At 46.3% G+C, this 26,515-nt stretch overlaps 2 protein-coding genes and 1 non-coding gene across 8 annotated transcripts in view; all 3 read left to right on the forward strand.

Annotated features, from left to right (window-relative positions):
* LOC130494377 (uncharacterized) overlaps positions 1–21,598 on the forward strand; it is a 36,744-nt gene extending 15,146 nt beyond the window's left edge. For 2 of the 5 annotated variants that reach the window (XM_056989671.1, XM_056989670.1), the window contains 3 exons: positions 9,286–9,352; positions 19,550–19,615; positions 20,320–21,598. In XM_056989671.1, coding sequence (XP_056845651.1) covers positions 20,358–21,425 — 1,068 coding nt within the window. In that variant the 5' untranslated portion in view covers positions 9,286–9,352; positions 19,550–19,615; positions 20,320–20,357 and the 3' untranslated portion in view covers positions 21,426–21,598. Of the gene's footprint in view, positions 1–9,285; positions 9,353–15,137; positions 18,264–19,549; positions 19,616–20,319 lie in introns of those variants that run through there. The other 3 variants (XM_056989674.1, XM_056989673.1, XM_056989672.1) reach the window with 2 other exon arrangements.
* Positions 7,264–7,370, forward strand: LOC130497261 (small nucleolar RNA R71). The gene has a single exon (XR_008936266.1). It is a non-coding gene; the product is annotated as a small nucleolar RNA R71 (small nucleolar RNA).
* LOC108824817 (uncharacterized) lies at positions 9,981–12,479 on the forward strand. Of its 2 annotated transcripts, XR_008936027.1 has the most exons (3): positions 9,981–11,279; positions 11,373–12,007; positions 12,090–12,479. XR_008936027.1 is itself a non-coding variant. In XM_056989669.1 (2 exons), the coding sequence occupies exons 1-2, from the start codon at positions 10,140–10,142 to the stop codon at positions 11,637–11,639; spliced, it is 1,407 nt and encodes a 468-aa protein (XP_056845649.1). In that variant the 5' UTR covers positions 9,981–10,139; the 3' UTR covers positions 11,640–12,479. The 2 variants fall into 2 exon arrangements, 1 of the variants encoding a protein (XP_056845649.1); XM_056989669.1 differs by having other exon boundaries at positions 11,373–12,479.
* Positions 21,599–26,515: the final 4,917 nt, after the last annotated feature.

The following is a 26,515-nucleotide window of genomic DNA, read 5'->3' on the forward strand; positions in this document are numbered from 1 at the left end:
CAGAGGGTGCTCCAAACAGAAGCAAATAACATAAAAAATAAATAGTTCAGATGGATAAGACAAGGGATAGAAATAGTCCTTTCGGACTCAGTCTGAATCGCCGCTACCGGAGTGACCAGCTGTCCTCCTGTTCCTCGGCAGTCTCTCTGCTCCAGTCAATGTTCCCGCGTGTTCCTTGCCTGGGCGCCTTGTTCTCTGCGGCGTACGCTCTTCCTGCGCTCCAATGCAGCCGCCTGTGTTTGCCTTGAGTATCCTCTTCATGAGGCTGTTGTTCTTCTTCTAGGAATCAACCATCCAGCGTCTGTAGGCGTGATCATCAGTCACATCGGTGAAGTCCTCCAAGTCATACTCACCATCAGCCGGTGGAGTCAAATGCTCCACATCATCCATGTCTTCATCATCGTGCTGAACCGGCGCCATCGGATCATCGCAGAGGTGCTCTTCATCGAGTGAGAACACAATGTTCTCCAGGGATAAGAAGTCTGTGAACCCTGGCATAGGGAGCTTGCAGTACAGAGGGTTCCCTTCTTTATCCTGGAATTTGTAGGTGGTCTCGTCGCGCAAGATGTGGCATGCGATCAGGTAAGGAGTATCGATGTACTCTATCTCAGAGACAACCTTGTAAGAGCCGAGGTTGATGTTGAAGTGCTGGAACAATGGTGCGAGCAGACTGCCGCATCGATCCTTCTTATCGTCAGTCCGAATCAGGGTGTCTCTGCGGTCAGCGAACATGGAGATGAGATGGAACCCTGGGTTGGTCTTGACTTCCTGGATCGGGGTGATGTTCTCTCTGCGCATCTCGTCCTCAAGTCCCGCGTAGAGAACCTGGAGCTCTCCATTCGTGATCTTGGAGGTGTACTCCTTCGCGAACAGGACATTGGACACGATCTTGGCAATGATCCGGATAGCAGGGTTCCGGATCTGCGACTGATAGGCTTTGCGAGAGGTGAACTTGCCGGCTGCGATGAGATCCCAAAAGGTGTCTGCCGGCTTGAACTTCTTTTCCACTGAAACCCCCTTTGGCGTGTCTGCAATCTCGAATAGCGCGTTCAGATCGTTGAGAGAGATGGTGCAGAACTTGCCATCAGCCATGAAGGAGAAGGAGCAGTTCTCGTACGTAGGCGCATTGGGGTTCTGGTAAGTGATCCTGCACGTCGCGAGCACTTGCCTGACCAAGTCTGGGTAGAGAACCTGGGATTGGTAGCAGAGAGGCATGAATCCCATAGCTTGCATCGTGTCGAACACCTCAGTGTCAAGGCCTAGAGCGCCTAGTGTTGGCTGGTGTACAAACCGCGTGGGCAGGATCTCTGCTAAGAGGAGCCTGTTGTATATCGCTGCCGACTCCTTGTCCCATCCCTCAACGTTGAAGTCAAGGAGCATCGGATCATTGAGGTCGATGGGTGCGCCCTCATTCTTGTTCGGCCATGGGTAACCAGGTGGAGCACTCACGGCTGGAGAAGCTGTGCTCTTGGCTGTTCTAGCGTTTCACATCTTTGGAGGCATTTGCAAAACAACAGCAAAACACTACATTAGCTCAGTTCGTCGGTTGTTCTAGCAAAGATGGAACAATCCAATCTTCTTGTTCTATCCAAGTCCATCGATTACTAGACAACCTACACAAGCCTCAATCTCAACAGTAGAAATCGCAAAGGCCAAGAATCATAAGCAACATATCGGTTCCTCTTCCATTGAAAATCAATCATGAGTTCAATCCTAGTAGCAAGTATACTATCAAGAGCTACAACCTAGGATGAAATCGCAAGCATAAAGGAAAGAGAGAACCCAAGAAATCACTCCCAAATCGCGATTTGCATGCGCTAAAGGGGGAGAGTTCTTGTCCGATTACCTTGATTGGAGAGGTGATTCCTGCAAAACAACCCAATCTCAAGAGAATCCCAAGAGGTTAGAACCAAAATCGATGAGAAAGAGAGAGATGTTTGTTCGCGATTTTAGGGTTCTAAGGGGGTGGTTTGCGGCGAGAGAGATGAAGTGGGGAAGTGGAGTGTTTGGGCCTTAAATAGGTCCATCAAAACCGCTTCCTCTTCTCTTTTTTATTTTTTTTTGTTCGAGCACTTACCTGGAACAATCTGCGGAACAACCGCTGGAGTGTTCTGCTGGAGTGATCTCGAATTTTCTTGATTTTTCAACCTGCAAGTTAGTTCCTAGAAAGATAAAGACAAAAAGAAGACAATATTTACACTCACCAGTGGGTTGCCTCCCACCAAGCGCTTGTTTTCTGTCACTAGCTTGACTTCAATGAGCCGATTAGGCTTGAGGGGGATCGCTTAAGGGTATCTCTACACCTTCAGCGATTGTTGTGTCAGCAAGATATGGCTTTAGACGCTGACCATTAACAACAAATTCTCCACCTCTTGTGTCCAGCAACACAACAGCTCCGTAAGGGCGAACCTCCTTGATGGTGAAAGGTCCGGACCATCTGGACTTAAGCTTTCCAGGGAACAGCTTAACCCGTGAATTGAAGAGTAAGACCTGATCGTTCGGAGCAAAGCTTCTGCTGATGATCCGTTTGTCATGGAACGCCTTGGTCTTTTCCTTGTAGATCTTAGAACTCTCATAGGCCAGATGCCTGATCTCCTCCAACTCGTGGATCTGAATGGTTCGCCTCTCCTTGGCGGGTTTGATGTCGAAGTTGAGTAGTTTGACAGCCCAAGCGGCCTTGTACTCTAGCTCAACAGGTAGGTGGCACGCCTTGCCATAGACCAGATGATAGGGAGTGGTCCCTAGAGGGGTCTTGTAGGCTGTTCTGTACGCCCAGAGAGCATCGTCAAGCTTAAGGGACCAGTCCTTGCGGGTGGTGTTGACAGTTTTCTGCAGGATGTTCTTGATCTCTCTGTTGGAAACTTCCACTTGACCACTTGTTTGGGGATGATAGGCGGTTGCAACCTTGTGTTTCAAACCATTCTTGCTCAGCAATCCTTGGAACAACTTGTTGATAAAGTGAGTTCCACCATCGCTTATAACCACTCTAGGCACTCCAAATCTTGGAAAGATGATGGAGGTGAACATCTTGGTTACAACTCGCGCATCATTGGTTGGACTAGCAATCGCTTCTACCCACTTGGAGACATAGTCCACAGCAACTAGGATGTACTCGTTCTTGTGAGAGACTGGGAAGGGTCCCATGAAATCGATCCCCCAGCAATCGAACACTTCAACTTCCAAGATGTAGTTCTGAGGCATCTCGTTTCTCTTGCTTATACTCCCCATCCTTTGGCATGAATTGCATCGAGATATGAAAGCGTGAGCATCTCTGAACATAGTGGGCCACCAGAAACCGGCTTGGAGGATCTTGGAAACTGTCTTGAAGGTGGCAAAGTGACCAGCATAAGAGGAACCGTGGCAGTGGTGAAGGATCCCTGGAATATCAGCCTCTGGAACACATCTCCTGAAGATCCCATCCTTGCCTTGCCGATATAGATACGGCTCATCCCAGAAGTAGTGCCTTGCCTCCCTTAGAAATTTCCTCTTCTCATTCCCAGTGAACCTCAAAGGCTCTTTCTCAGCTGCCAAGAAGTTGGCAATCTCAGCAAACCATGGAAGGTTCGGGTACTCCTTCTGGATCACTGCAACGAATGCTCCTTCTACGCGGGAACAGTCCTTGATGACAGGTGACGACTGTTCCATGTTGCGCAGACCAATCGCATTGACGTACTCCATCGGTTGTTCCACATCAAGAACTGTCTCATCTGACACTTTCATCCTGGAGAGATGATCTGCTACTCCATTATCAACCCCCTTCTTGTCTCTTATCTCCAGATCAAACTCTTGGAGCAAAAGAATCCATCTTAAGAGCCGCGGTTTAGCATCCTTCTTCGTGAGTAGGTACTTGAGAGCCGCGTGGTCTGTGTGCACAATCACTTTTGATCCAACCAGATAGGATCTGAACTTCTCAAAAGCGAACACGATGGCAAGGAGCTCCTTCTCTGTGGTTGCGTATCGGCACTGAGCTTCATCTAAGGTTCTGCTTGCATAGTAAATCACGTGAAGCTTCTTGTCTTTACGCTGTCCAAGGACTGCTCCCACTGCAAAATCACTTGCATCCGTCATGATCTCAAAAGGAAGATCCCAGTCTGGAGGTTGGACAACTGGTGCACTGACTAGAGCTCCCTTGATCGTGTGAAATGCGGCTAGGCAGTCACTGTCAAATGCAAACTGAGCTTCCTTGCAGAGCAACCGAGTGAGTGGTCTCGCGATCTTAGAGAAGTCCTGGATGAACCTCCTATAGAAGCCAGCGTGTCCCAAGAAACTCCTGATTCCCTTCACTGAAGTTGGTGGTTGCAGACTCATCATGACCTCGATCTTTGCCTTGTCCACCTCAATGCCTTTCTCTGATATCTTGTGTCCCAGAACAATCCCATCTCTGACCATGAAGTGGCATTTCTCCCAGTTCAGCACCAGATGCTTCTCCTCGCATCGCTTCAGCACCCTGCACAAGTTTGACAAACAGACATGAAAGGAGCTCCCATAGACGCTGAAATCGTCCATGAAAACCTCCATTATGTCTTCGATCAGATCAGTAAAAATCGACATCATGCATCGCTGGAAGGTCGCTGGAGCATTGCACAAGCCAAAGGGCATCCTCCTGTATGCATATGTTCCATAAGGGCATGTGAACGTCGTCTTCTCCTGATCATCTGGGTGGATGGGAATCTGAAAGAAACCTGAATAACCATCTAAAAAGCAATAGTAAGGGTGGTTAGCCAATCTCTCAAGCATTTGATCAATAAAAGGAAGTGGGAAGTGATCCTTACGAGTCGCAGCATTCAACTTACGAAAATCAATGCACATGCGATGACCAGTAACTGTTCTAGTGGGGATCAATTCATTCTTTTCATTGGTTATCACAGTGATCCCACCTTTCTTAGGTACTACATGCACAGACTAACCCACTTACTATCAGAGATCGCATAGATCACACCTGCTTCTAGAAGTTTCATTATCTCTTTCTTTACAACATCTTTTAGATTTGGGTTTAACCTCCTCTGATGTTCTACAGAAGTCATCGATTCATCTTCCAGGTGTATTCTATGCATGCACAGATCAGGTGAAATGCCAGGTATGTCAGCTAGAGAATAACCCAAAGCCTTACGATATTTTCTCAGCTCACACAAAAGCAGAGCAGTCTCTGCATTGTTCAGGTCAGCATTCACAATGACAGGATATGTGGAATTGGGTCCAAGAAATGCATACCTGAGTCCCTTGGGAAGGGATTTGAGCTCTACCTTTGGAGCTTTCAGCTCGCTCCATGAGTCATCGGTCTGAGCTGCCGGAACAGACGGGTTCTGAGGCGCGGTTGTTCCAGTCGCTGTGCTGGACTCACTGTTCTCCCCCAGACTTAGATTCGCCACCATTCTCTCAATACTCCTGGCTGAATCCAGGAATTTGGCATAGGCATCAGCATCAACACTCTCTAAGCTCTGCTCGGCTTCAGCTCTGACTAAGGCGAGTTCAAGCGGATCCTCGGTGAGAATCTCCTCGATCATTCCGTCATGCGGCTCTAATGGATCACCATCTTCTTGGACAGTGAAAGTTTGTCCATCCAGCATCGGTTTCTTGAGCATCTGATCCATCTCAAACTTCATCACAATATCTCCAAGGTGGAGATCAATCTTCCCTTGTCGGACATCAATGATAGCTCCAACAGTGCAGAGGAATGGTCTGCCTAGGATCAGGGGATCATTGGAATCTTCCTCAACTTCCAGAACAACGAAATCGGCAGGAACAATTGTGTTTCCAACCAGAACTTGAAGATCTTCTAGGATTCCAACTGGAGACTTCACAGATCGATCAGCAAACACTAGGGACATCCTGGTAGGCTTGAAGTCCGTGTATCCAAGGCGCTTAGCCACAGTATATGGCATGAGGTTTATGCTCGACCCTAGATCGACCAGTGAGCATGAGAAAAGTGTTCTCCCAATCTGAACCGAGAGAACAAATTTTCCCGGATCACCCAACTTCTTGATCCTTCTGTTCTGGAGCACCGCGCTGCACTCCTTAGAGACAATCATGAACTCGCTGTCATCAGATATCTTCCCAGAGATCAATCCCTTGACAAAGCTACGCATGGATGGTATCATCTGGATCGCACTCATCAGAGGGAGCTTGACAGTTAGGTCTTCCAGCATCTTCCTGCACTTCATCTCTTCCTTATCCTTGCGTGTAGCCTTAGCTGGAACAGGGTAAGGCACTTTCGGTACAACCCCAGCGGGTCGCTCTGCTTCAGTCAGAACAGTCTCAGTAGGTTGTTCTGCATCTTCCTCATCTGTGGGTACAGCTTTAGATGGTTGATCCGACTCCTTCTGCTTCCCTTTCTCAGCCGATGTGAATCTCCTGGGGTCTAGATCAGGCAGTTGCTTTCCACTCCTCAAACCTACTGCATTGCACTCCTTGGGGTTCTTGTCTGTTTTTCCAGGGAGAGTTCCTTGCTGTCTCTTCACATTCTCAGCAGTCTGAGCAATCTGAATATCCATCTGTCTCATATGGCTTGAGACATTGTCATACTTCGCACTCAGGTCATTGAACATATGATTCATCCTGGTGTTGATGTCGTTTGTGACCTGGTTCAGTGCTTTCCCTTGGATCTGCTGTCCTTGGAGCAGTTGGCTCATCATATTGGCGAGGCTCTTCATGTCATCATGCGGAGCAGTCTGAGTCGGTTGTGCAGCTTGCTGATTAACCGGCTGTTTCTGGCTGTGGAATTGGGCATTCTGAGCTGGGTTGAGGACAAAGGTTCTTCCCTGATTGCCATAAGGCCTTTGGTATCCACTGTTCTGACCCTGGTTTCCTTGAGCTTTATCGTCTGGTTTAGGGGCGTTGAACAGGTGGGGATTGTTCCTCACGTTTGGGTTCGGGTGATAGTTCTTGAACTGCCATCCTTGCCCATTCACATAACTCACTTCATGCTGATCCTCAGCCGACTGACCTGCCTCTGATGTGCCTTCCGCGGTAGCTTTATCCTGAGGGGATTCTTCCATGATGAAGACCTGGTTCTGGTTACTCTTAATCAGCTGATCGACCTTGGCAGAGAGCTCATCAATCTTGCTGTTGTCGATGCTTTTCACCTTCTGAGTGCGATCAGTCTCGCGGTTATTGTCAGCTGAGCTTGAGGCCATGTTCTCAATCAACTCGAATGCACCTTGAGTGGACTGAGTCATGAAATCTCCCTTACTGGCTGAGTTCAAAGCGTTCCTGTACTCCCAGCCTACTCCATCGTAGAACACTCCCAGCAGATAGTCTTCCTCAAAACCGTGATGTGGGCACTCTCTGCGGTAGACATTGAATCGCTCCCAAGCATCGCAGAACGGCTCGTCCACCAGCTGTTTGAAGGTCACGATCTTCTGTCTCAGAGCTGCCGTCTTCGATTTCGTGTAGAAGTGGCTTAAGAAGGCCTCTCGGACTTGTTCCCAAGTGGTGAGTGATCCTGTGGGTAGTGAATCAAGCCAGCGAGCAGCTTTCCCATCAAGAGAGAAAGGGAACAGAGTACACTTGATGTAATCGGGTGGTACTCCATTCGCTTTAGTGAAACCACACATCTTCTCAAAGTGCTCGATGTGGTCCATCGGTATCTCAGCAGGAAGTCCATTGAAGATCTTCCTTTGCACTAGACTTATCAAGGCTGGCTTGATCTCGAAGTCTTGCCTAGTGCACGGTGGAGGGGTTATGGCAGATCGCGTAGCAGGCAGATTACGCAGCAAGTTTCTCTGCCGATCTGGACCACTTCCTCCTGTTGGTTCTGCTGGTTCGCAGCATTCAGAGCAGCTTGCTCGGCAGCAGCTTGCTGCGCTTGGATCGTCTGCTGCATCTGCTGCATCTGCTGTTGCATGAGTGCAAGTGCAGCAGTGAGATCATCTGGATGATCACCCATGTTGGTGTTCGTTGATCTCGGCTGTTGACGGTTCTGTCGTTCCAATCTCGCTAGTTCCTCGTTAGTAAGCTGATGCAATGGTCCTTGTGCGTTGCTCCGAGTATGTCTACTGGTCATGCACCTGGATCATCAGCTGAAACAAAGAAAATAAGACGAGTTAGATATCTTAGACTAGATATGAAACCGAAAATTAGAGGTAAAAAATCTGGTCCCCGGCAACGGCGCCAAAACTTGATACACTAAAAATGAATCCTTGCTACTGCCAAGTTAACAGTTGCAATTGTAGTACTTGAGATTCAAATCCAGAGGACCAGTCTACACTCTAGTTCTATAAGTTCCAGAATCAAGCTAAGAAGAAATATAATTTGGTTGAAATAGGCGATAGTAAACAAGCAAAATAAACACGAGATTGATTCAATTAAACAAGAGCTAGCCTAGGGTATTTCATTGGGTGTTGAATTGGAGCCAAACAATTATTCAAGCGCGATGAAGTGCTTTCTAGAACTCGGATCACTCAGCTGGAACACTCCACTGTCGTGGCAGTGATCGCTTTGCAGATCGATCTCACCACCTAACTGTCGTTGGGATGAGGATCGATTGCAAGCTTTAGAGAACAGGTCCGATCAGTTCACTTACCACCCTAATATCTACTTTCGCTGATTAGGGATACTAAGCTCATTCAATACATGTCAAGTTATCATCCTAAGCGGTTAACTAGGTGATGAACTAGTGATCTAACATCAAGTGATCAGTTTAATGAAAGCAGTAAGAACAGTATGAATGAAGAACAGTTATGGATCGCTTATCTATGTTTAGCTCATGTCTCAACACCCTAAAAACCCTAGGCGAGCAAGGCTACTACTCGATCATGATGCAAATAGACAAAGACATAAATCCTGAATAAAATTGCATAAGAACAGAGTATGAAACAAAAGGGTTCAGATGATCTTCTCTATGAGAGGATGGGTTTCTTCTCCCTTACAAGTTGCAGATCGCAAATCTCAGTGTTCTCTTGTAAAAACTAGCGTAAAAAAATAGAAAATAGATAGATGGCGTTTTTATATGGAGGCGCCAATCAGAAGAAAAGAGATTAGGGCAACAGGGCTTAAATTCCCGAAATAGGAGTTTCCATATTCGTCTGGAACAATCTCCGGATCACTCCGTCTGCTTGTTCCGCTTGCGAGAGAACAGTCTCGGGACTGTTCTCTTGAGTGTTCTCCGCAGGAATGCTCCAAAAGGACTTCTTTTCATCAGGCACCTTCTCTTCTTCCTTCTACTAACTCCAGACCTGTAAAAGGTCAAAAAGGACTAGACTGACACGAATTAGTGACTTGAAACAAATGAAAACATATATACAATGATGTGAAAAACACCATATATCATTCTCTTTTGATTTGCAGGTTTGAGCTTTTGATTGTTCCTTTCTGCAGTGAAGTCGAGTTGAAGACAGAAACAGATCTTATTGAGGTGATTCTTTTCGACTATTTCTATGTTCATGTGTTCGAATTGTTTGGTGACTGATTGTTGATTGACAATGTGTGTGTTTGGTGTTTGACATAATCTTATGTTGTGTGGTGTTTGTTTTGATTTTTTTGGTTATCGGTTAGAAACTTTAGAACATAGAAATGGTCGAAAAGACATGGGTTCATCTAAACAGGTAAGGAAAAACATTATAGATTATAATTACTGATTTTTCTGTGAGTAAAATAGTTTACACTACCCTCTCATGTGTCTAAATTGAAGAGCTGATCCTGATTATGAGAGAGGTGCGTGGGAGTTTGTAAGGCGCGTTGGTTCAGATTTAGTAGAGAGTGAGATGATCATTTGCCCGTGCATAGACTGTCGCAATGTAGATCGTCACTCAGCCGGTGTTGTTGTTGATCATCTAGTAACTAGGGGAATGGATTTGAGTTACAAGATGCGGGAGGATTGGTATCATCATGGAGAAGTAATATCAGGTCCTCACTGTGGAAGCAATGCAAGCGAGAGGAAGAAAGAGATTTTAGGGCTATACCAAGCTGCTGAGTTTCTCGATGAAGATTTTCTTAGGCAGTGTGATCAAAGTGAGGTTGCTGAAGGTGAAGATGAGGAAGAAGATCAGTTTCTTGCTAAGCTAGCAGATGCAGAAACACCTCTGTATCCAAATTGTGGTAACCACAGCAAGCTGTCGGCGATAGTTTCACTCTTTCGGATAAAGACACGGAGTGGTTGGTCTGATAGAAGCTTCGATCTTTTGCTTGAGACTTTGCCATAGATGCTACCCGAGGAGAATGTCTTGCACACATCCTTGTACGAAGTGAAAAGGTTCCTGAGATCTTTTGATATGGGATATGAGAAGATACACGCTTGTGTGAACGACTGTTGTCTGTTCAGAAAGGAGTTTGAGAAGCTTGACAACTGTCCGAAATGCAATGCTTCAAGATGGAAGATTAACATGCGCACAGGTGATGTGAAGAAAGGAATTCCACAGAAAGTTCTCAGGTATTTTTCGATAATTCCACGTCTGAAGAGGATGTTCAGGTCAGAGGAAATGGCGAAGGACTTAAGGTGGCATTTTACTAACAAGAGCAGTGATGGAAAAAGCAGACATCCGGTAGACTCTGTTACTTGGGATCAGATGAATGACAAATACCCATTATTTGCCGCTGAGGAAAGGAATCTTAGGCTTGGACTGTCCACTGATGGGTTCAATCCTTTCAACATGAAGAATGTGAACTACAGTGCTTGGCCGGTTTTGCTAGTGAATTACAACATGTCACCTGAAAAGTGTATGAAGGAGGAGCACATCATGTTGTCATTGCTGATTCCTGGTCCAACCCAACCTGGAAATAATATTGATGTGTACCTAGAACCACTTATAGAGGATCTACAGCATCTATATGAGGAAGGAGAGGTAACATATGATGCATTCAGTCACACCACTTTCACGTTAAGAGCAATGCTTCTTTGGACAATTCAGGATTTTCCTGCGTATGGAAATCTTGCAGGGTGTAAAGTTAAGGGAAAAATGGGATGTCCTGTGTGTGGGAAACACACAGATAGTATGTGGCTGAGTAACTGCAGGAAGCACATATATATGTCCCATCGAAAAGGTCTACCTCCGAGACATGCTTATCGAGGAAAGAAATCATGGTTTGATGGTAAAGCTGAGCATGGGAATAAGGGTAGGATTCTCAGTGGTCAGAACATAAGCCAAATACTCAGAAATTACAAGAATGATTTCGGAAATGTGAAACTAACTGGAAGGAAGAGGAAGATTGAAGAGTCTGTTGGGTCTGAGTCCAATACAGAAGACGAATCCAGTGAATCAGAGGAAGAGGAAGAAGTAGTGGATGAGGAGGAGCTCTCTAGATGGAAGAAGCGGTCAATCTTTTTCAATCTGCCTTATTGGGAGGTATGTATGTAATATAAATTGATGTCTATTTTCAGAATTGTTCTACATGTATCTTTCTTTGACACTAACGTTATGTGTGTTTGTTTTGTCTAGGATCTCCCGGTTAGGCACAATTTAGACGTGATGCACGTGGAAAGAAATGTTGCTGCAAGCCTTGTTGCAACGTTGTTGCATTGTGGAAAATCAAAAGATGGGCTTAACGCTAGAAAAGATCTAGAACTGCTTGGCATTAGGAAGGATTTACATCCTCAGCCCCGTGGGAAGAGAACTTACCTTCCTCCAGCTCCTTGGTCTTTGTCCAGCAAAGAGAAGAAAGTATTCTGCAAGCGTCTTTGTCCAGCAAAGAGAAGGATGAGGTAGTAAACCCTGATGCCTACATATGGAGGCCTACTGTGGAGAAGACAGCTATGGAGGATTATCACAACAGTTTTGTTGCATGGCCAGCAAATAGAGTTGTGTTTGACTCAGAAACACCTAATTCTAAAGCAGGAAGCTCGAGAGCAGGAAGTTCTATTGCCAGAAGTTCAAAAGCAGGGAGTTCAACTTGTAAGAATCAAAAGTCTCCACTAAGTGCAACAGCTACTGCCAAACCTGCAACGACTGTCATTGATCATCAGTCTACGAATGAGGATTCTCCTTCAACTCCACCAGCTCCTATAAAGAAACCTGTAGCGCCTATGAAACATAAGTCACCTCTAATTCCACCATCTCCTCTTCGCAGATCAGAGGTAGTTTCTGTCCTTGCATTGCTTGATTGGTTCTGGTTGTGATCTTTGAATATTGGTTCTACTTTGTGGTTTGTGGTTGCAGCGTAATAAATTCAAGCCTAATCAGAAAATCAAGCTGCTGGACCTATCCGGAAATAACGTGGTGGTCGCTGAAGGACGTTGGTCATCGAGTAATCCTGAACATCTTGTCCACTTTCAACCTTTGGGCCCTGGTGCATGTCGAGTCTTTGTGGATGTTGTGAAGATTGTGGGAACCGAAATTCGCACTGTCGATTTTGATTAAGTAAAACGGAGGAAAGCTAAGTAAACCTAACTTTCCCTGAAGGTGCGGATTCTCTGCGACAACCAACGACAAGTGATCAAATAAATGCGGAAAGGTTTTATTGAGATTTGGGACTGGACCTTAAGGAAGGCTGCCTACGTACCCCTTTCGAGGATCAAGTCGGACGTAGTTCAGTTGGAAGGGTTTGAACAAGAGATCGAACTGCCTGGCGGAGTTCGTCTAGTACGAGCGTTAGTCATAGAAACGGGCATGTCGAGAATAATGCCTAGGGTTTCTATGTGCGGAACTCTAAGTAAAAGGATTGTTAGATCCTTCCGAGAGAGACAGGAGCCTGCGGACAAGATAAAAATAGAACGAGAGGCGGCCGGACGTTCTAGGTCCTACCTTGCTAGTCTACCGCCTGAATTCTAAGTTCTTAACCTAACAGGAGCTCTCTAGGTCTCCAATCTCGGATTTCTCTCTCTCTCTTAATGATTTTCGCTCTCCTTTTCCTCCTCTCCCAAAGCTCCTTTATATACTCCTTCTTATGACGGTCTATTCTCCTTTTGGGCCGCGAAGCGGGCTTTTTCCATTTTCGTCGGCCTTCATGTTTATCGGGAAACTTGACATTTATCTTCGGGAAACTTGACATTTATCCTTCTGGAAATTTAGCATTTATCTTGTTATGTGAAGATAAACGTAAATCGTCGTATCTATCTCAGACAATCGTAAGCGGACTGTCCGATCGCGTTTGGTCCCTTTCGGGCCGTTTCTAGGATTTCCGTTGTTTTCTACGATTTCTTCGGAAGATCTTCAATCCTTCGTAGAGTTGAGATGAGTGGTGTCTTAAGATAACCATCACTGTTTCGCACGAAGAATTTAAGATCTTCCTTCCCGTTGATATCTTACGAGTTTCCGAAGTGTTTCCGACGATCTTAGTTTGGAGTAAGAGCGGGAGTTTTGTACGCGGAATCTCAACGATTCGTTCTGCGAAAACTTGGGAAAGACGCAAAGTACAGACTTCTGACGGCCGGGGCCTAGAACTTATGCACGGAAGCTTGTCATCCGACGACCCGAGCCAGCACGGGGTTAGCCGCCCGGCGGCCATGGCCAGCACGGGTGCTAGCCGCCGCCGGCCACGGCCAGCACGGGGCTAGCCGCCCGGCGGCCACGGCCAGCACGGGCGCTAGCCCCCGGCGGCCACGGCCAGCGCGGGGCTAGCCGCCCGGCGGCCACGGCCAGCCCGGGCGCTAGCCGCCGGCGGCCACGGCCAGCACGGGGGCTAGCCGCCCGGCAGCCACGACCAGCACGTGCGTCTCGACGAGGTCTTCGATTTGATATGTTGATCATTTTCTGGGTCCTCACGGTTTGAGAGAACGGGCTCTTTGAAGTTTCCCGGCGGCCAGGACCAGCATGGGGGCTTAGCCGCCCGGCGGCCAGGACCAGCACGGGGGCTAGCCGCCGGCGGGCAGGACCAGCACGTGCGTCTCAACGAGGGCTTCGATTTGATATCTTGATCGTTCTCTGGGTCCTCACGGTTTGAGAGAACGGGCTCTTTGAAGTTTCAAGGCGGATTCCTTGTCGTTCGGCCTATCCAAACTTAGATCACTTCCCGTTTCTTCCGTATACTTTCGTATGGTCGTGTCATCTCAGCTACGGACCTAATGTCTCTCGGTTCTTCTTGATTGTATCATCGAAGTTTTACGACTAAATCTGAGTTGGTTTTCTCGTAAAGTTTATCGTGTAAAACAAGAACGATCGACTTTAACATAGGTTTTTTAAGCTGTACGACTTGTTTTGCTTTCGACGCTTGTTTTATGGAAAGTCCGCGCATGATAAATATTTTTAGCTGTTGATTTTGAGATAACCGTTTTTGACCCCAATAGTTAGCCCCCCAGCCTGTAAGACGCGGAAACGATCTTGCGGGCGGAAGATTATGAGTTGAAAATCGAAATTTTTGGCTAAGAGTATTTCATTGCGGAAATCCACATCACCTTTGATTGGCGATCTCGAACGTGACGTCGGGAAGACCGTGAGTTCGTTGCTCAACTTCGACTTGATTCTTGCTGGTCTGAAATCCGTGTGCACCCTTGTCCTGCATTCGGAGGGTTCGGAGGACCAGGACCACGCAGTCAAGGATCGCGAAGCCGGCGCATATGAGACATGCAGCGGTGGTGCGACCAATGGAGGCGACGGTGAGACCGTTCCTACTTTGGGTGAGTTTTGAGGATGAAGGTGATGCTCCAGGGAGCGTCTAGGTTTATCAATCCCTTTAGAGATTTTTATTTTGATTGTGTTTCGGCCGTTAAGAGGCCATGATGTGTATTTGCGGGACTGGCTGTTGGTGGCTTCGAATCCCGGCCTTTTTCAGGGCATCTGTTGAACTCTGCGGCTCAATCTTTATAAAATACTAATGTTGCATTTAGAACTTCTGTTTGTCGAAGTTAGAGGGGCAGGGTGTGAGTTGTCGTCTCATTCCTGCCTCCCTGACGATCACCGTATCCGTAGTTTGTACAAAGCGAGATTTTCCTGCGGTTTACGATTTACGCAAAAATTCGTGAAAACGTACAGACTTGAGTGAAGAGACAAATTTTGGGATCTCGCGTCGTTGACGCTTTGCCTATGAGATGTTAAGATACCAGCAAGGCTGGGTTTAGGGCAAGACCTAGGTTTACTCTCAGACTGAGGCTGTGCGGTGACAAATCGGCTTTCGTTTTGCCTGTTTGTGATTTTAACCTGATTCGTACCGTTTTAAAATCCGCGAAGTGGTATCGGCTTATATGATTTGTCTAGGCACGAATCGAGCTACTTCCTTTACGAAGTGCTGAACCAAATTTGGATTTTTTGTATAGCGCGCTATGGGATCCTTGTCGGATGTAAAAGAGCCTACCCTTAGGTGGCTTGTCTGTTTAGGACGTTAGAGTTCGTTTGTTGTGATCAGCAACAACGATATGATGCCGTTTAGAAGGCGTATGAAGGTTTTAATCGAAAAACGAATGTTCAGGCACGAAGCGACGTCTCGCAGTGCTTTGAAGTTTGTTTTTCTTATGCCATAAAGGACTATGGGCTTTTAGAAATCGCGGAATGTTTCCGGGCGATAGTTTATGATTTATTTGGTGGATACTGGATCCATTGTTGAGGCCGTTTAGCGATTGGCGAGTTTGTTTGCGAAGAGTTTCGAAAATTCGGTTTCTGTGTTTGTAAAGAGTTTCGAAAATCCGGTTTCTTCAAAAAACGTGGGATTATACAAGCATACACATTTCAAATGTGTACGAGTTAATTTTCCCTTGTACCGCATTTCAAATGTTCGCGGGCTTGGAGATGTTTTGCGAATGTCCGTAGTCAGAAACTGTTGTTTCAGTTTGGACGTGCAAGTTATAAAATTTGGTCGAGGAATTAGGACCAGGGGTCGCGTATATTTGACCCAGGGAGAAGTGTCTACCTTCGCTTTGCTTCGCGAAGTGTTGGCCTTCCGGGATTTTAAGGACGACTCGTATAACTCTTGGAGCTTTGTCACGAGTGTTTCTTTTCATGCTTTGTTTACGGGGCGTATAGAACTTAATCAGTCGATGTTAAGTTCAAATTTTTTCGTAACCGTATGGCTGTTAGGACTGATTTTATTACGAGAAATTTATCACATGATTTCCGCTTTTGGGCTATGCGACAGAGTTGCTCGCGTAATGGTCACTTGGCGTTTTATGACAAATCGTGGATTATCGTTTGGCCCTTAAGTGATTGGAGCGGCGATCGTTCAACTGTTTTGTCTTGGCGTGAAGGCTGTGTTCAGCCGTTTAACCAAGGAGTTGGTAAACGATCAGACCGCGATCCTTTGGCATTAAGGTCATATTGGTTCACGATTGTCCTTAATGGTGATGCCGAATTCAGGTCCGGACTTTATGGAAAGACGTAGTTGGCCGAGGGCCGAATAGAGTTCGTCGAGATAGACATGCCAATAATAGCGGAGTTTTCCAAGTTATGGGTGATGGCTTTTCGAAACGATTTTCCACTTTAGGTTTCAGTTATACGATAGATGCTTCGTATAAAGTTTCCTTTGGTCGCATGAAAATTGTTTCATTTTATCCGAGGAAATAAAGTTTAAGGAATCGACGAAGAACACGTTCGGATTCAGTTTTGGGTTATTTCCCGCTTGGACGTAATTTTCCGTATTGCGATGTCGTTTTGCATGAGACCGATCTCGGTTTTCCTTATGCTGTTTTTGTGTAACATGTTTATACGAAAGTAATGGATGTCCGGTTTCATGAAGATAGAAAATCGCAGATAGTCAAAGTAGTCTTGTTTCCGTGGTTTACACGGGAAATGTTTCCACTTTGATTTTGTTTTTTGGCGAAAGTTGCTTCGGGTTACTCATGAAGTTTTACCGAAGGTTATTTCTTTAATTTTGTAGCTCACCGTCGTGCCATTAGTCCCACGGAAGCGGAAAGAGTATGCCAAGGATGCGCGGCGATCGTTTCTCAGTTTTTCGAGAGATTAGATCAGTTTGCGCGTTCTGCCTAGAAAATCAAGGAACAATAGAACGAAACTGGAAGAAAATGCCTAAGACTTATCTTGCTAGACTATCCACCTAGGTTCTAAGTTCCCTAAATTTTACGGCAGTTTACAAGACGTTCCCTGTAGTAAGCCTCCCGAAGGGATAAAATGGTCGAGAGAGTAAAAGTCAAGATCTGGAGCCAAGCTTTTGGGAATCAAAGAGTCATGAAGAATGTTGAGTTTTGATCATTTAAAACTTGACATGGATCGGAGAAAATAGAAGAATGGTCGAGCATCAACCTTGTGGTCAAATCGCGGACGATACGGATCGATCGAGAAATTTCGGAGTACGAGAAGGTCAAGAATGGGTCGTAAGTGAAGCATGAGTTGAAGTAAGCTGCTCTACTCTTTACAGAAGAATCTTAGATTGATCAGACGGACGTTTTGGAAGCATAACCTTTTTGGAAGCACGACGGGATAGAAGCACGACGTTTTCGAAGCATGACGTGACTTAGCCGCTAAGTTTTCCCCGAAACTTCGTATGAGCGGAATATTATTTCAGAGACATTATAAGTCGGAAGCAGGACGGAAAGTAAGCAGGACGGGAAGCAAGCATGACGGGAAACAAGCACGACGGGAAAACCCGAAATCGACCGAAAACCCTGATTTCGGTATTGTCTATTTTTTGAGGAAGCCGAAGACTCGAGAAATATTTTTCTCCAAGTTCAGAATCCTTATGGAGTCTATTATTAATATTCAGAGCATCAGACGGGAGCGGAAAAATATTCGGGATTGATCACGGGTCGAAAATTAGCCGGGAAGGCCGAAATCGCGCAAATCGACCGAGAAGCTCGAGGTGGCTTGATCTGAGAGGCCAGGACGTGATGGTTACCCACTAAGCAGCTGAGTTTCAACCCAAGGAGGAGGTGTAGGCGTGCAGGAGCCACTCCCTTGCTGCTTGACATGTCGTAGCACGAGGTGTCTCCGTATCTGCAGTCTGCACATGCGAACTGACACCCAGGGGACTCGTGTGTCGCGATGCAAGCACTCCAGCCAGTCTGAGAGACATGTGGACGTGCTTCTGTCATCTGGCATGTGAGGAGGACATGCTGACTGACATTTGCACGCCCGTGTGTCGCAACGCATGCAACCGGAAGCATGCGCGACGACACACAGGCGATGGAGTGGCACCATTTCAATGGTTGGCCATATCTATATAAACCCAGCTCCCCCAGCTCGTTTCATTCATTCCTCACACTCAAACATCACTCTAAAACCGTGGGTTAGAGAGAGAAAGAGAAGTAGAAAAAAGAATCAAGAGGTTTGGAGCTATTTCGAAGAAGTTAGAGCATTCTTAAGAGCTGTTACTCTACCGAAGTCCGAGAAGAATATCCAGAAGCTAGAGGAGGTTCTGTCCAAGTCCTGATTCGTCCATACCAGTCCATTCCAGATATTGAAGACGGGGTTTGGCTAGGCTCTCTCCGATCGGCACGCTGCAAGAACACTGTGAGTTGGTTTGTTTGAGTTCCACTTGGAACTTAGGACAGATCGAGTAGCATATAGAGTAGAATGCTCACGCTGTTGCATGATAGAGTCCTTAGGGTTATTTGCTTTATAAACCGGACTCAGTTTAGCACGGGCTAAGCTGAGATATATATATATGGAATTAAGACTGAGATAAATAACCTGACTAGGACTAGGATGATTGATACAATTATGCATGAACCAGTATAGTATGATAAATTATGGCTTAGCAGAATTGGCATAGGATTGTTAGGCATGTCTTGCTTTATTTATTTTCTGGGTTGAGTAGATTTGGATTAGACTTGCCTTAGAGATATTAGGTTGTTTGCTTGGTAGTTGGCAGGTTTGTTTTGTGCAGGGTTTGTGTTGTTTTGGAGTTCTTGGCCATATAGGCCGATTTCCTTGTTAGTGTCGTGTTGGTACAAGGGTCTTAAGCCATATAGGCTGGACTTCTAGTACTGGTAGTGAGTGTTGTAGACTCCTTAGTGTTGTTGAGTATTGTGTAGGAGTCTTGTCCTTAGGTCTTTCCTAGGGATTATTGTGTAGTGTTTGTTGTGCCGTCAGTATGTGCGTAACCCGCCCATACTAGGCTTGTTTAGGGTTGATTTGTGTTTCCTCGCTGCCTCGTATTTAGCGGGTTTAAGGAAACCCCTTATTCGCTGGATCGGGATGACTCAGAGAGACGGGATCATGGCCTATGGCTGAGTGATTACACGACGGTGTAATATGACAGTGACCCGAAGGACTGTGGGCTGTCGAGCGGTGACCCGAAGGACTGTGGGCCGCGGTCGGTTGAAAGTTCCTCTCTTCTGGCCTTTGTGGTAGGAAGTTAGGATGTTGCCGATTTTGGGGATGAACACGAAATCACCATTTCCCGGGTTAGAGTATTTTATTTTGTTAAGTGGTGTCTAGTTAGAGAGCTGTGTCGAGTTAGTTTATTTATTGTTGTGTTAAGGGTTGCGGTACCCTTGAGTTAGTGTTAGCACTGAGATACGGTGTTAACTTAGATCGAGTATTGATTGTTAGAATTGCTAGGGATCCGTTCGTTTAGTTGGCCGTTTGGCAAGCTGTTAGTTTTAGATTAAGGTCGAGCATACCTTAGTCGGTGTGGATTAAGGATTAGCCTTAGGCTTTATTATTGCGCTTAGGCTAGATTGCTTGTTGTTTTTGGGTTGTTTGGGCTAGCTACATTAGGATTTGGGTTAGAGGTAGCCAGCTCACTGGGTAACCTTAGGTTGCTCACCCAACTCTCGTTGTCCTTTTTGCAGGAGTTCAGGTTGTAGAAGATCGGATACGTAGGCCGCCGGAGTAGATTTGCAGTGCATTGTGCTACGGTTTGATTCTTAAACATTACTTTTCCGTTGCGTTTTATTCGGGTTTGGGATCCCTAAAATATTGCAAATATTCTTAAAAGACTTAGAATTTATTTAAAATTGAACGGGTCCAATATGATATTGGTTTAGTCCGAACCGACACAACGTTAGCTCTTGGTACGGGTTGAAAAGCCTTAGGCCTCGATCTAACGGAAAACGTTAACTTCGGGTACGGGTTGCAAAGCCTTATGCCTTGAGTTAGCGGGATGTGTTAGAGGATGAACTGGTCTAAGTTGCGGAGTAAATTCTGTGGCACTGACTGGATCGTCCCTAGCTCGTCATGTAGCGCTTCCGGACCATGGTGTTGGGTTGGACGGTCAGTCATGTTCTTGTTTGATTGTTGGCTGGCCGGTTGACCTTTAATCTCCAACCCTTAGTGTTGGTCGCTCCGTCGGTCATGTTCTTGTTTGATTGTTGGCCGGTGGTTTGACCGATGCCTAGGACGGTTCGGGGGTGTTACAGAGGTGGTATCAGAGCATGGTTACGATTATGCTCACTGGTTCCCGTGTTTTCAAAAATATTTTCAATAATTTTCGAGTCAAAAAGGAGTCGCCAATGCACTCTCTATGAATCCGGTCGTATCCAATCGTTGGGGAGGGGTAAGATAGATTATAGTTTTATAATTTTGTCTAACCCTTATATATTTTGTAACTTTGATTCCGCAGGTTGTTGTACTGGTGTGGTAGGGTGGATATTTGGAGTTATGGAGGGTTCCGACGTTGTGCATAGCCCGATACTGGCCGATCTTTTTCCATCACAGGAGTGTGATCCTATTTTGCCTGATACAGATCCGACACCCATTGTTATATCCGATGATGATACTGATCCTGATGCTATGGTGGATCCGGCACCTGTTATTGTTCTTTCTGATGATGACACCGAGCCTGAGGATGTTGTCATGGAGGTTTCTGAAGTAGGGCCATCGAGTCCAATCACCATTTCGTCTACCGGCACTACCGGAGAGACACCTAGCTATGATCCTGCTGAGGATCATGGTCCTTTACCACCGACGCCAGTAGGGATGCCATCTGGGTCCCCACCTTTGGAGGCGTTCGAGCTGCCCATCCCACCTGCATTACTGGGATTTCCCGACTACTCTGCTTTCCTTCAGCTAGAGGACGCATTATGGAGGTACTTCTGTCTGCCCACATTGGCTATTGAGGGTAGAGATGACGATAGAAACAACGAGTTAGTGCGGACTTACCTCGACATGATGGATATTGTGATGACTTCTTTTCCTATCACATCCGAGACCGGAGGGCCGCCCAGCATTCCACCTATGGAGACAGCCACGGTTCAGCCACCACATTTTCACACTACGTATGAGACTGGAGGACCGTCCACCTGTGTACCTATGGAGACAGCCGCGACTGAGTTACCACCTTATCAGACTATCTATGAGACCGGAGGGCCATCTCGCCTTCCAGCTATCGATACACCCTATGTTTTTGGAGGATCTACTTCTCTTGGAGATCCTTACGCTCCTCAGTCCTATCATCACGAACAAGGTAGCGATGTTCTTTTTGGTGCCGGAGATAGATATGTGGATCCTCACGGATACCCATATCATACTACTACCCATCTTAGTGGATCGGATCTGTACCCGACTTGCCTTGCTTGCGGAGTTGCCGGACACTTGACTGCTGATTGCCGGAGGTACTACGAGCTATCCGGGATACCCTACCTACCGAGTGCACAACCAGCCGGGGAATCGTCGGAGTGGACTTACTGTCCCAACTGCGATATGTTACTCTATATATGGCGTTCTTAGACGCCTAGGGCCTGGTAAGTAGGGTACTGACTTTTTGTTGTGATATAGCGGTGTACAGACTTTTGTAGTGTGTTGTGACAGCCGATGTCCCTTTTGTTGTATGATATACCATCGGTAGCGATAAAAGATGTTTTTCTGTCAAGTATGTATGTATTTGATGGGATGATATGTTTTATAGTGAAAATGGTTATCATTTTGCGTTATCTATTGAGTAATTACGTGACCATATTATTCAAGTATGCATGTTCTTGTTTGATTGTTGCATATTTGAATCGTGTGGTTTACAAGATGAAAAATAGTGAGCGCTTGGACATATGGCCTAACAAAACATTTACAATGGTTGAAATATCACACAAATCGTTAGTATCATTAGAACCTTAGAATTTAGACCGCCCTTTTTGGAGTAGATAGTGGAACCTAGATTTGCTAGGTTGCTTGGATAGATTGGTTAGATTTGTTAGATTGCCTAGATAGAATTTCTAGGTTGTGGGGATAGAATCGCTAGGTTGCTGGTTAGTTTTGCGATTAGATTGTTAGGTTAGTGTTAACTAACTTGCTGTGAAGTGTTCTTTTGAGATTGCAGCTTGTGTGTTTGTTGATCGGAACTTTAAGGATGGAAACCTTAAAGTGAGAAGAGTTAAAGCCAAAAACCCAAAGAGAAAGAGTTCAGACGGACAAGACAGTGGTATGGACTGGACAAGAACAAGACTTCGTTGAGAAAAGGCTTCATCAGTATTTGGGAAAAAGGAGAGTTTCAGAAAATGGGTTTGAGTAATCAGAAGCAAGGATGATATCTATCGAAAGGACAAGATAGTATCATGGAAAATACGCGTTATGGCAGAATAAGAGCAAGCAGACAATTCAGTGATCATTCAAGTGGAGAGATATGAAGACGATTATGGAGACCTTGTAACATCTGTGAAGAGCGTAAACCGATATGAAGATGAGTTGAGAGTGAGTAAACCATGGGGAGTCAAGAAAAATTCAAGACAAAGGGGGATTGTTCCGGAATACATCAAGGTAGTGAAGGTTCAGAATCAGAAGTTCGTATGGAAGATATCAAAAGCGAACCGATGAAGAAGCACATCTAGTAACCAAGTTAAAGTGAAGTAAGGAGGAATTATGGAGTAGTCGTCATCAAGGTGGAGCAAGTTCAAAATCCAAAGTGTTCATGGAGATCAGAGAAACCGAAAGAGAGATTTCAAGGGCAAATCGATAAAGAAGCAAATCAAGTGATCAAGACCGTGAGACAAAGTGATCCAAGGAGAGATTGTTATCAAAGGGAGAGCAAGAGTCGTGGAGCTGAGCAGTTGCACACTTAAGAATTCGAGGACGAATTCTATTAAGGGGGGAGAATGTAATAACCCTCCCGAAGGGATAAAATGGTCGAGAGAGTAAAAGTCAAGATCTGGAGCCAAGCTTTTGGGAATCAAAGAGTCATGAAGAATGTTGAGTTTTGATCATTTAAAACTTGACATGGATCGGAGAAAATAGAAGAATGGTCGAGCATCAACCTTGTGGTCAAATCGCGGACGATACGGATCGATCGAGAAATTTCGGAGTACGAGAAGGTCAAGAATGGGTCGTAAGTGAAGCATGAGTTGAAGTAAGCTGCTCTACTCTTTACAGAAGAATCTTAGATTGATCAGACGGACGTTTTGGAAGCATAACCTTTTTGGAAGCACGACGGGATAGAAGCACGACGTTTTCGAAGCATGACGTGACTTAGCCGCTAAGTTTTCCCTGAAACTTCGTATGAGCGGAATATTATTTCAGAGACATTATAAGTCGGAAGCAGGACGGGAAGTAAGCAGGACGGGAAGCAAGCATGACGGGAAGCAAGCACGACGGGAAAACCCGAAATCGACCGAAAACCCTGATTTCGGTATTGTCTATTTTTCGAGGAAGCCGGAGACTCGGGAAATATTTTTCTCCAAGTTCAGAATCCTTATGGAGTCTATTAGTAATATTCAGAGCATCAGAACGGGAGCGGAAAAATATTCGGGATTGATCACGGGTCGAAAATAAGCCGGGAAGGCCGAAATCGCGCAAATCGACCGGGAAGCTCGAGGTGGCTTGATCTGAGAGGCCAGGACGTGATGGTTATCCACTAAGCAGCTGAGTGTCAACCCAAGGAGGAGGTGTAGGCGTGCAGGAGCCACTCCCTTGCTGCTTGACATGTCGTAGCACGAGGTGTCTCCGTATCTGCAGTCTGCACATGCGAATCGACACCCAGGGGACTCGTGTGTCGCGATGCAAGCACTCCAGCCAGTCTGAGAGACATGTGGACGTGCTGCTGTCATCTGGCATGTGAGGAGGACATGCTGACTGACATTTGGACGCCCGTGTGTCGCAACGCATGCAACCGGAAGCATGCGCGACGACACACAGGCGATGGAGTGGCACCATTTCAATGGTTGGCCATATCTATATAAACCCAGCTCCCCCAGCTCGTTTCATTCATTCCTCACACTCAAACATCACTCTAAAACCGTGGGTTAGAGAGAGAAAGAGAAGTAGAAAAAAGAATCAAGAGGTTTGGAGCTATTTCGAAGAAGTTAGAGCATTCTTAAGAGCTGTTACTCTACCGAAGTCCGAGAAGAATATCCAGAAGCTAGAGGAGGTTCTGTCCAAGTCCTGATTCGTCCATACCAGTCCATTCCAGATATTGAAGACGGGTTTTGGCTAGGCTCTCTCCGATCGGCACGCTGCAAGAACACTGTGAGTTGGTTTGTTTGAGTTCCACTTGGAACTTAGGACAGATCGAGTAGCATATAGAGTAGAATGCTCACGCTGTTGCATGATAGAGTCCTTAGGGTTATTTGCTTTATAAACCGGACTCAGTTTAGCACGGGCTAAGCTGAGATATATATATGGAATTAAGACTGAGATAAATAACCTGACTAGGACTAGGATGATTGATACAATTATGCATGAACCGGTATAGTATGATAAATTATGGCTTAGCAGAATTGGCATAGGATTGTTAGGCATGTCTTGCTTTATTTATTTTCTGGGTTGAGTAGATTTGGATTAGACTTGCCTTAGAGATATTAGGTTGTTTGCTTGGTAGTTGGCAGGTTTGTTTTGTGCAGGGTTTGTGTTGTTTCGGAGATCTTGGCCATATAGGCCGATTTCCTTGTTAGTGTCGTGTTGGTACAAGGGTCTTAAGCCATATAGGCTGGACTTCTAGTACTGGTAGTGAGTGTTGTAGACTCCTTAGTGTTGTTGAGTATTGTGTAGGAGTCTTGTCCTTAGGTCTTTCCTAGGGATTATTGTGTAGTGTTTGTTGTGCCGTCAGTATGTGCGTAACCCGCCCATACTAGGCTTGTTTAGGGTTGATTTGTGTTTCCTCGCTGCCTCGTATTTAGCGGGTTTAAGGAAACCCCTTATTCGCTGGATCGGGATGACTCAGAGAGACGGGATCATGGCCTATGGCTGAGTGATTACACGACGGTGTAATATGACAGTGACCCGAAGGACTGTGGGCTGTCGAGCGGTGACCCGAAGGACTGTGGGCCGCAGTCGGTTGAAAGTTCCTCTCTTCTGGCCTTTGTGGTAGGAAGTTAGGATGTTGCCGATTTTGGGGATGAACACGAAATCACCATTTCCCGGGTTAGAGTATTTTATTTTGTTAAGTGGTGTCAAGTTAGAGAGCTGTGTCGAGTTAGTTTATTTATTGTTGTGTTAAGGGTTGCGGTACCCTGTGGGAACAGAAATTCGCACTGTCGATTTTAGTTAAGTTAAAACGTAGGAAAACTAAGTTGACCTAGTTTCCCCCGAGGATCCCGGCTATCTGCTGGGCCACGCACGACAAAGTTAATACGAGTCTAGTTTGGGAATAAATGCGTAAAATAAAGAGAGCAAAAAAGAAAGAATCTTATTTCCGAATCTGCGGAGAGCGTTGGACAACAGGTCGAGATCTTGGCCACAAGAGCTGTCGATCGTCGCTAGTCTCAAAACCTAGATCTAACCTAGTTGAGTCGCAGCTCGCTAAAAAAGGAAATAAGCGCCTAAGTTCTAAGTTGCTCTGGGGTGGTTTCTTTCTTCTGATTCGGATCCCCCTTCCTCTGCTCCTAGCTTTGCTTATATACTCCCATATGACGGTCTATCCCTGATGGGCTGAGTCTGCCGCGGGCTGGACTTTTTCCATTTTCGTCGGCTTTCGCGTTTATCGGGAAAGTTGACATTTATTTTTTCGGAAAGTTGACATTTATCTTTTCGGAAGTTTAACATTTATCTTGTTATGCGGAGATAATTGTAAACCGTCATATCTATCCCTTTTAGAAAATCGTAAACGGGCTGTTCGATCGGGTTTGGTCCCTTTCGGGCCGTCTTCCGGTCTTCCGCTGTTTTCTACGATTTTCCTTGATAGAATGCTCCTACTTGGATGTCGAGTCTTTCGGAAGATCTTCGATCCATTGCTGAGGCACATGGTGTTTTAAGATAACCATCACCGTTTTATACGAAGTCTTCCTGTCCGTTGACGTCTTACGGGTTCTTTGGAATCTTGGAGCAGGAAAAGGAGTTTTATTTGCGGGATCTCGGAAAGTCGCAAAACACGGATTTCTGGCGACCCGGAAGCCTAGAATTTACGCACGAAGACTAGCCATCCGACGACCCGAGCCAGCGCGGGGCTAGCCGCCCGGCGACCACGGCCAGCACGGGTGCTAGCCGCCGGCGGCCACGGCCAGCACGGGCTAGCCGCCCGGCGGCCACGGCCAGCACGGGCGCTAGCCGCCCGCGGCCACGGCCAGCACGGGGCTAGCCGCCCGGCGGCACGGCCAGCACGGGCGCTAGCCGCCGGCGGCCACGGCCAGCACGAGTTAGCTGCCCGGCGACCACGGCCAGCACGGGCGCTAGCCGCCGGCGGCCACGGCCAGCACGGGGCTAGCCGCCCGGCGGCCACGGCCAGCACATGCGCTAGCCGCCGGCGGCCACGGCCAGCACGGGGCTAGCCGCCCGGCGGCCACGGCCATGTCCGGAGTCGGCTGCTCGTTTCCTTCGGTTTGTGCGTGTTTTTTGCGTTTTTAGTTTTCCGTAGGCTTTTCCCTTGTGTAGAAAATGTTTCTAGCAGTTGATCTCGAGAT

Source organism: Raphanus sativus, chromosome 6 (assembly GCF_000801105.2).
Source record: "Raphanus sativus cultivar WK10039 chromosome 6, ASM80110v3, whole genome shotgun sequence".
In the NCBI taxonomy this organism is placed as follows: Eukaryota; Viridiplantae; Streptophyta; class Magnoliopsida; order Brassicales; family Brassicaceae; genus Raphanus; species Raphanus sativus.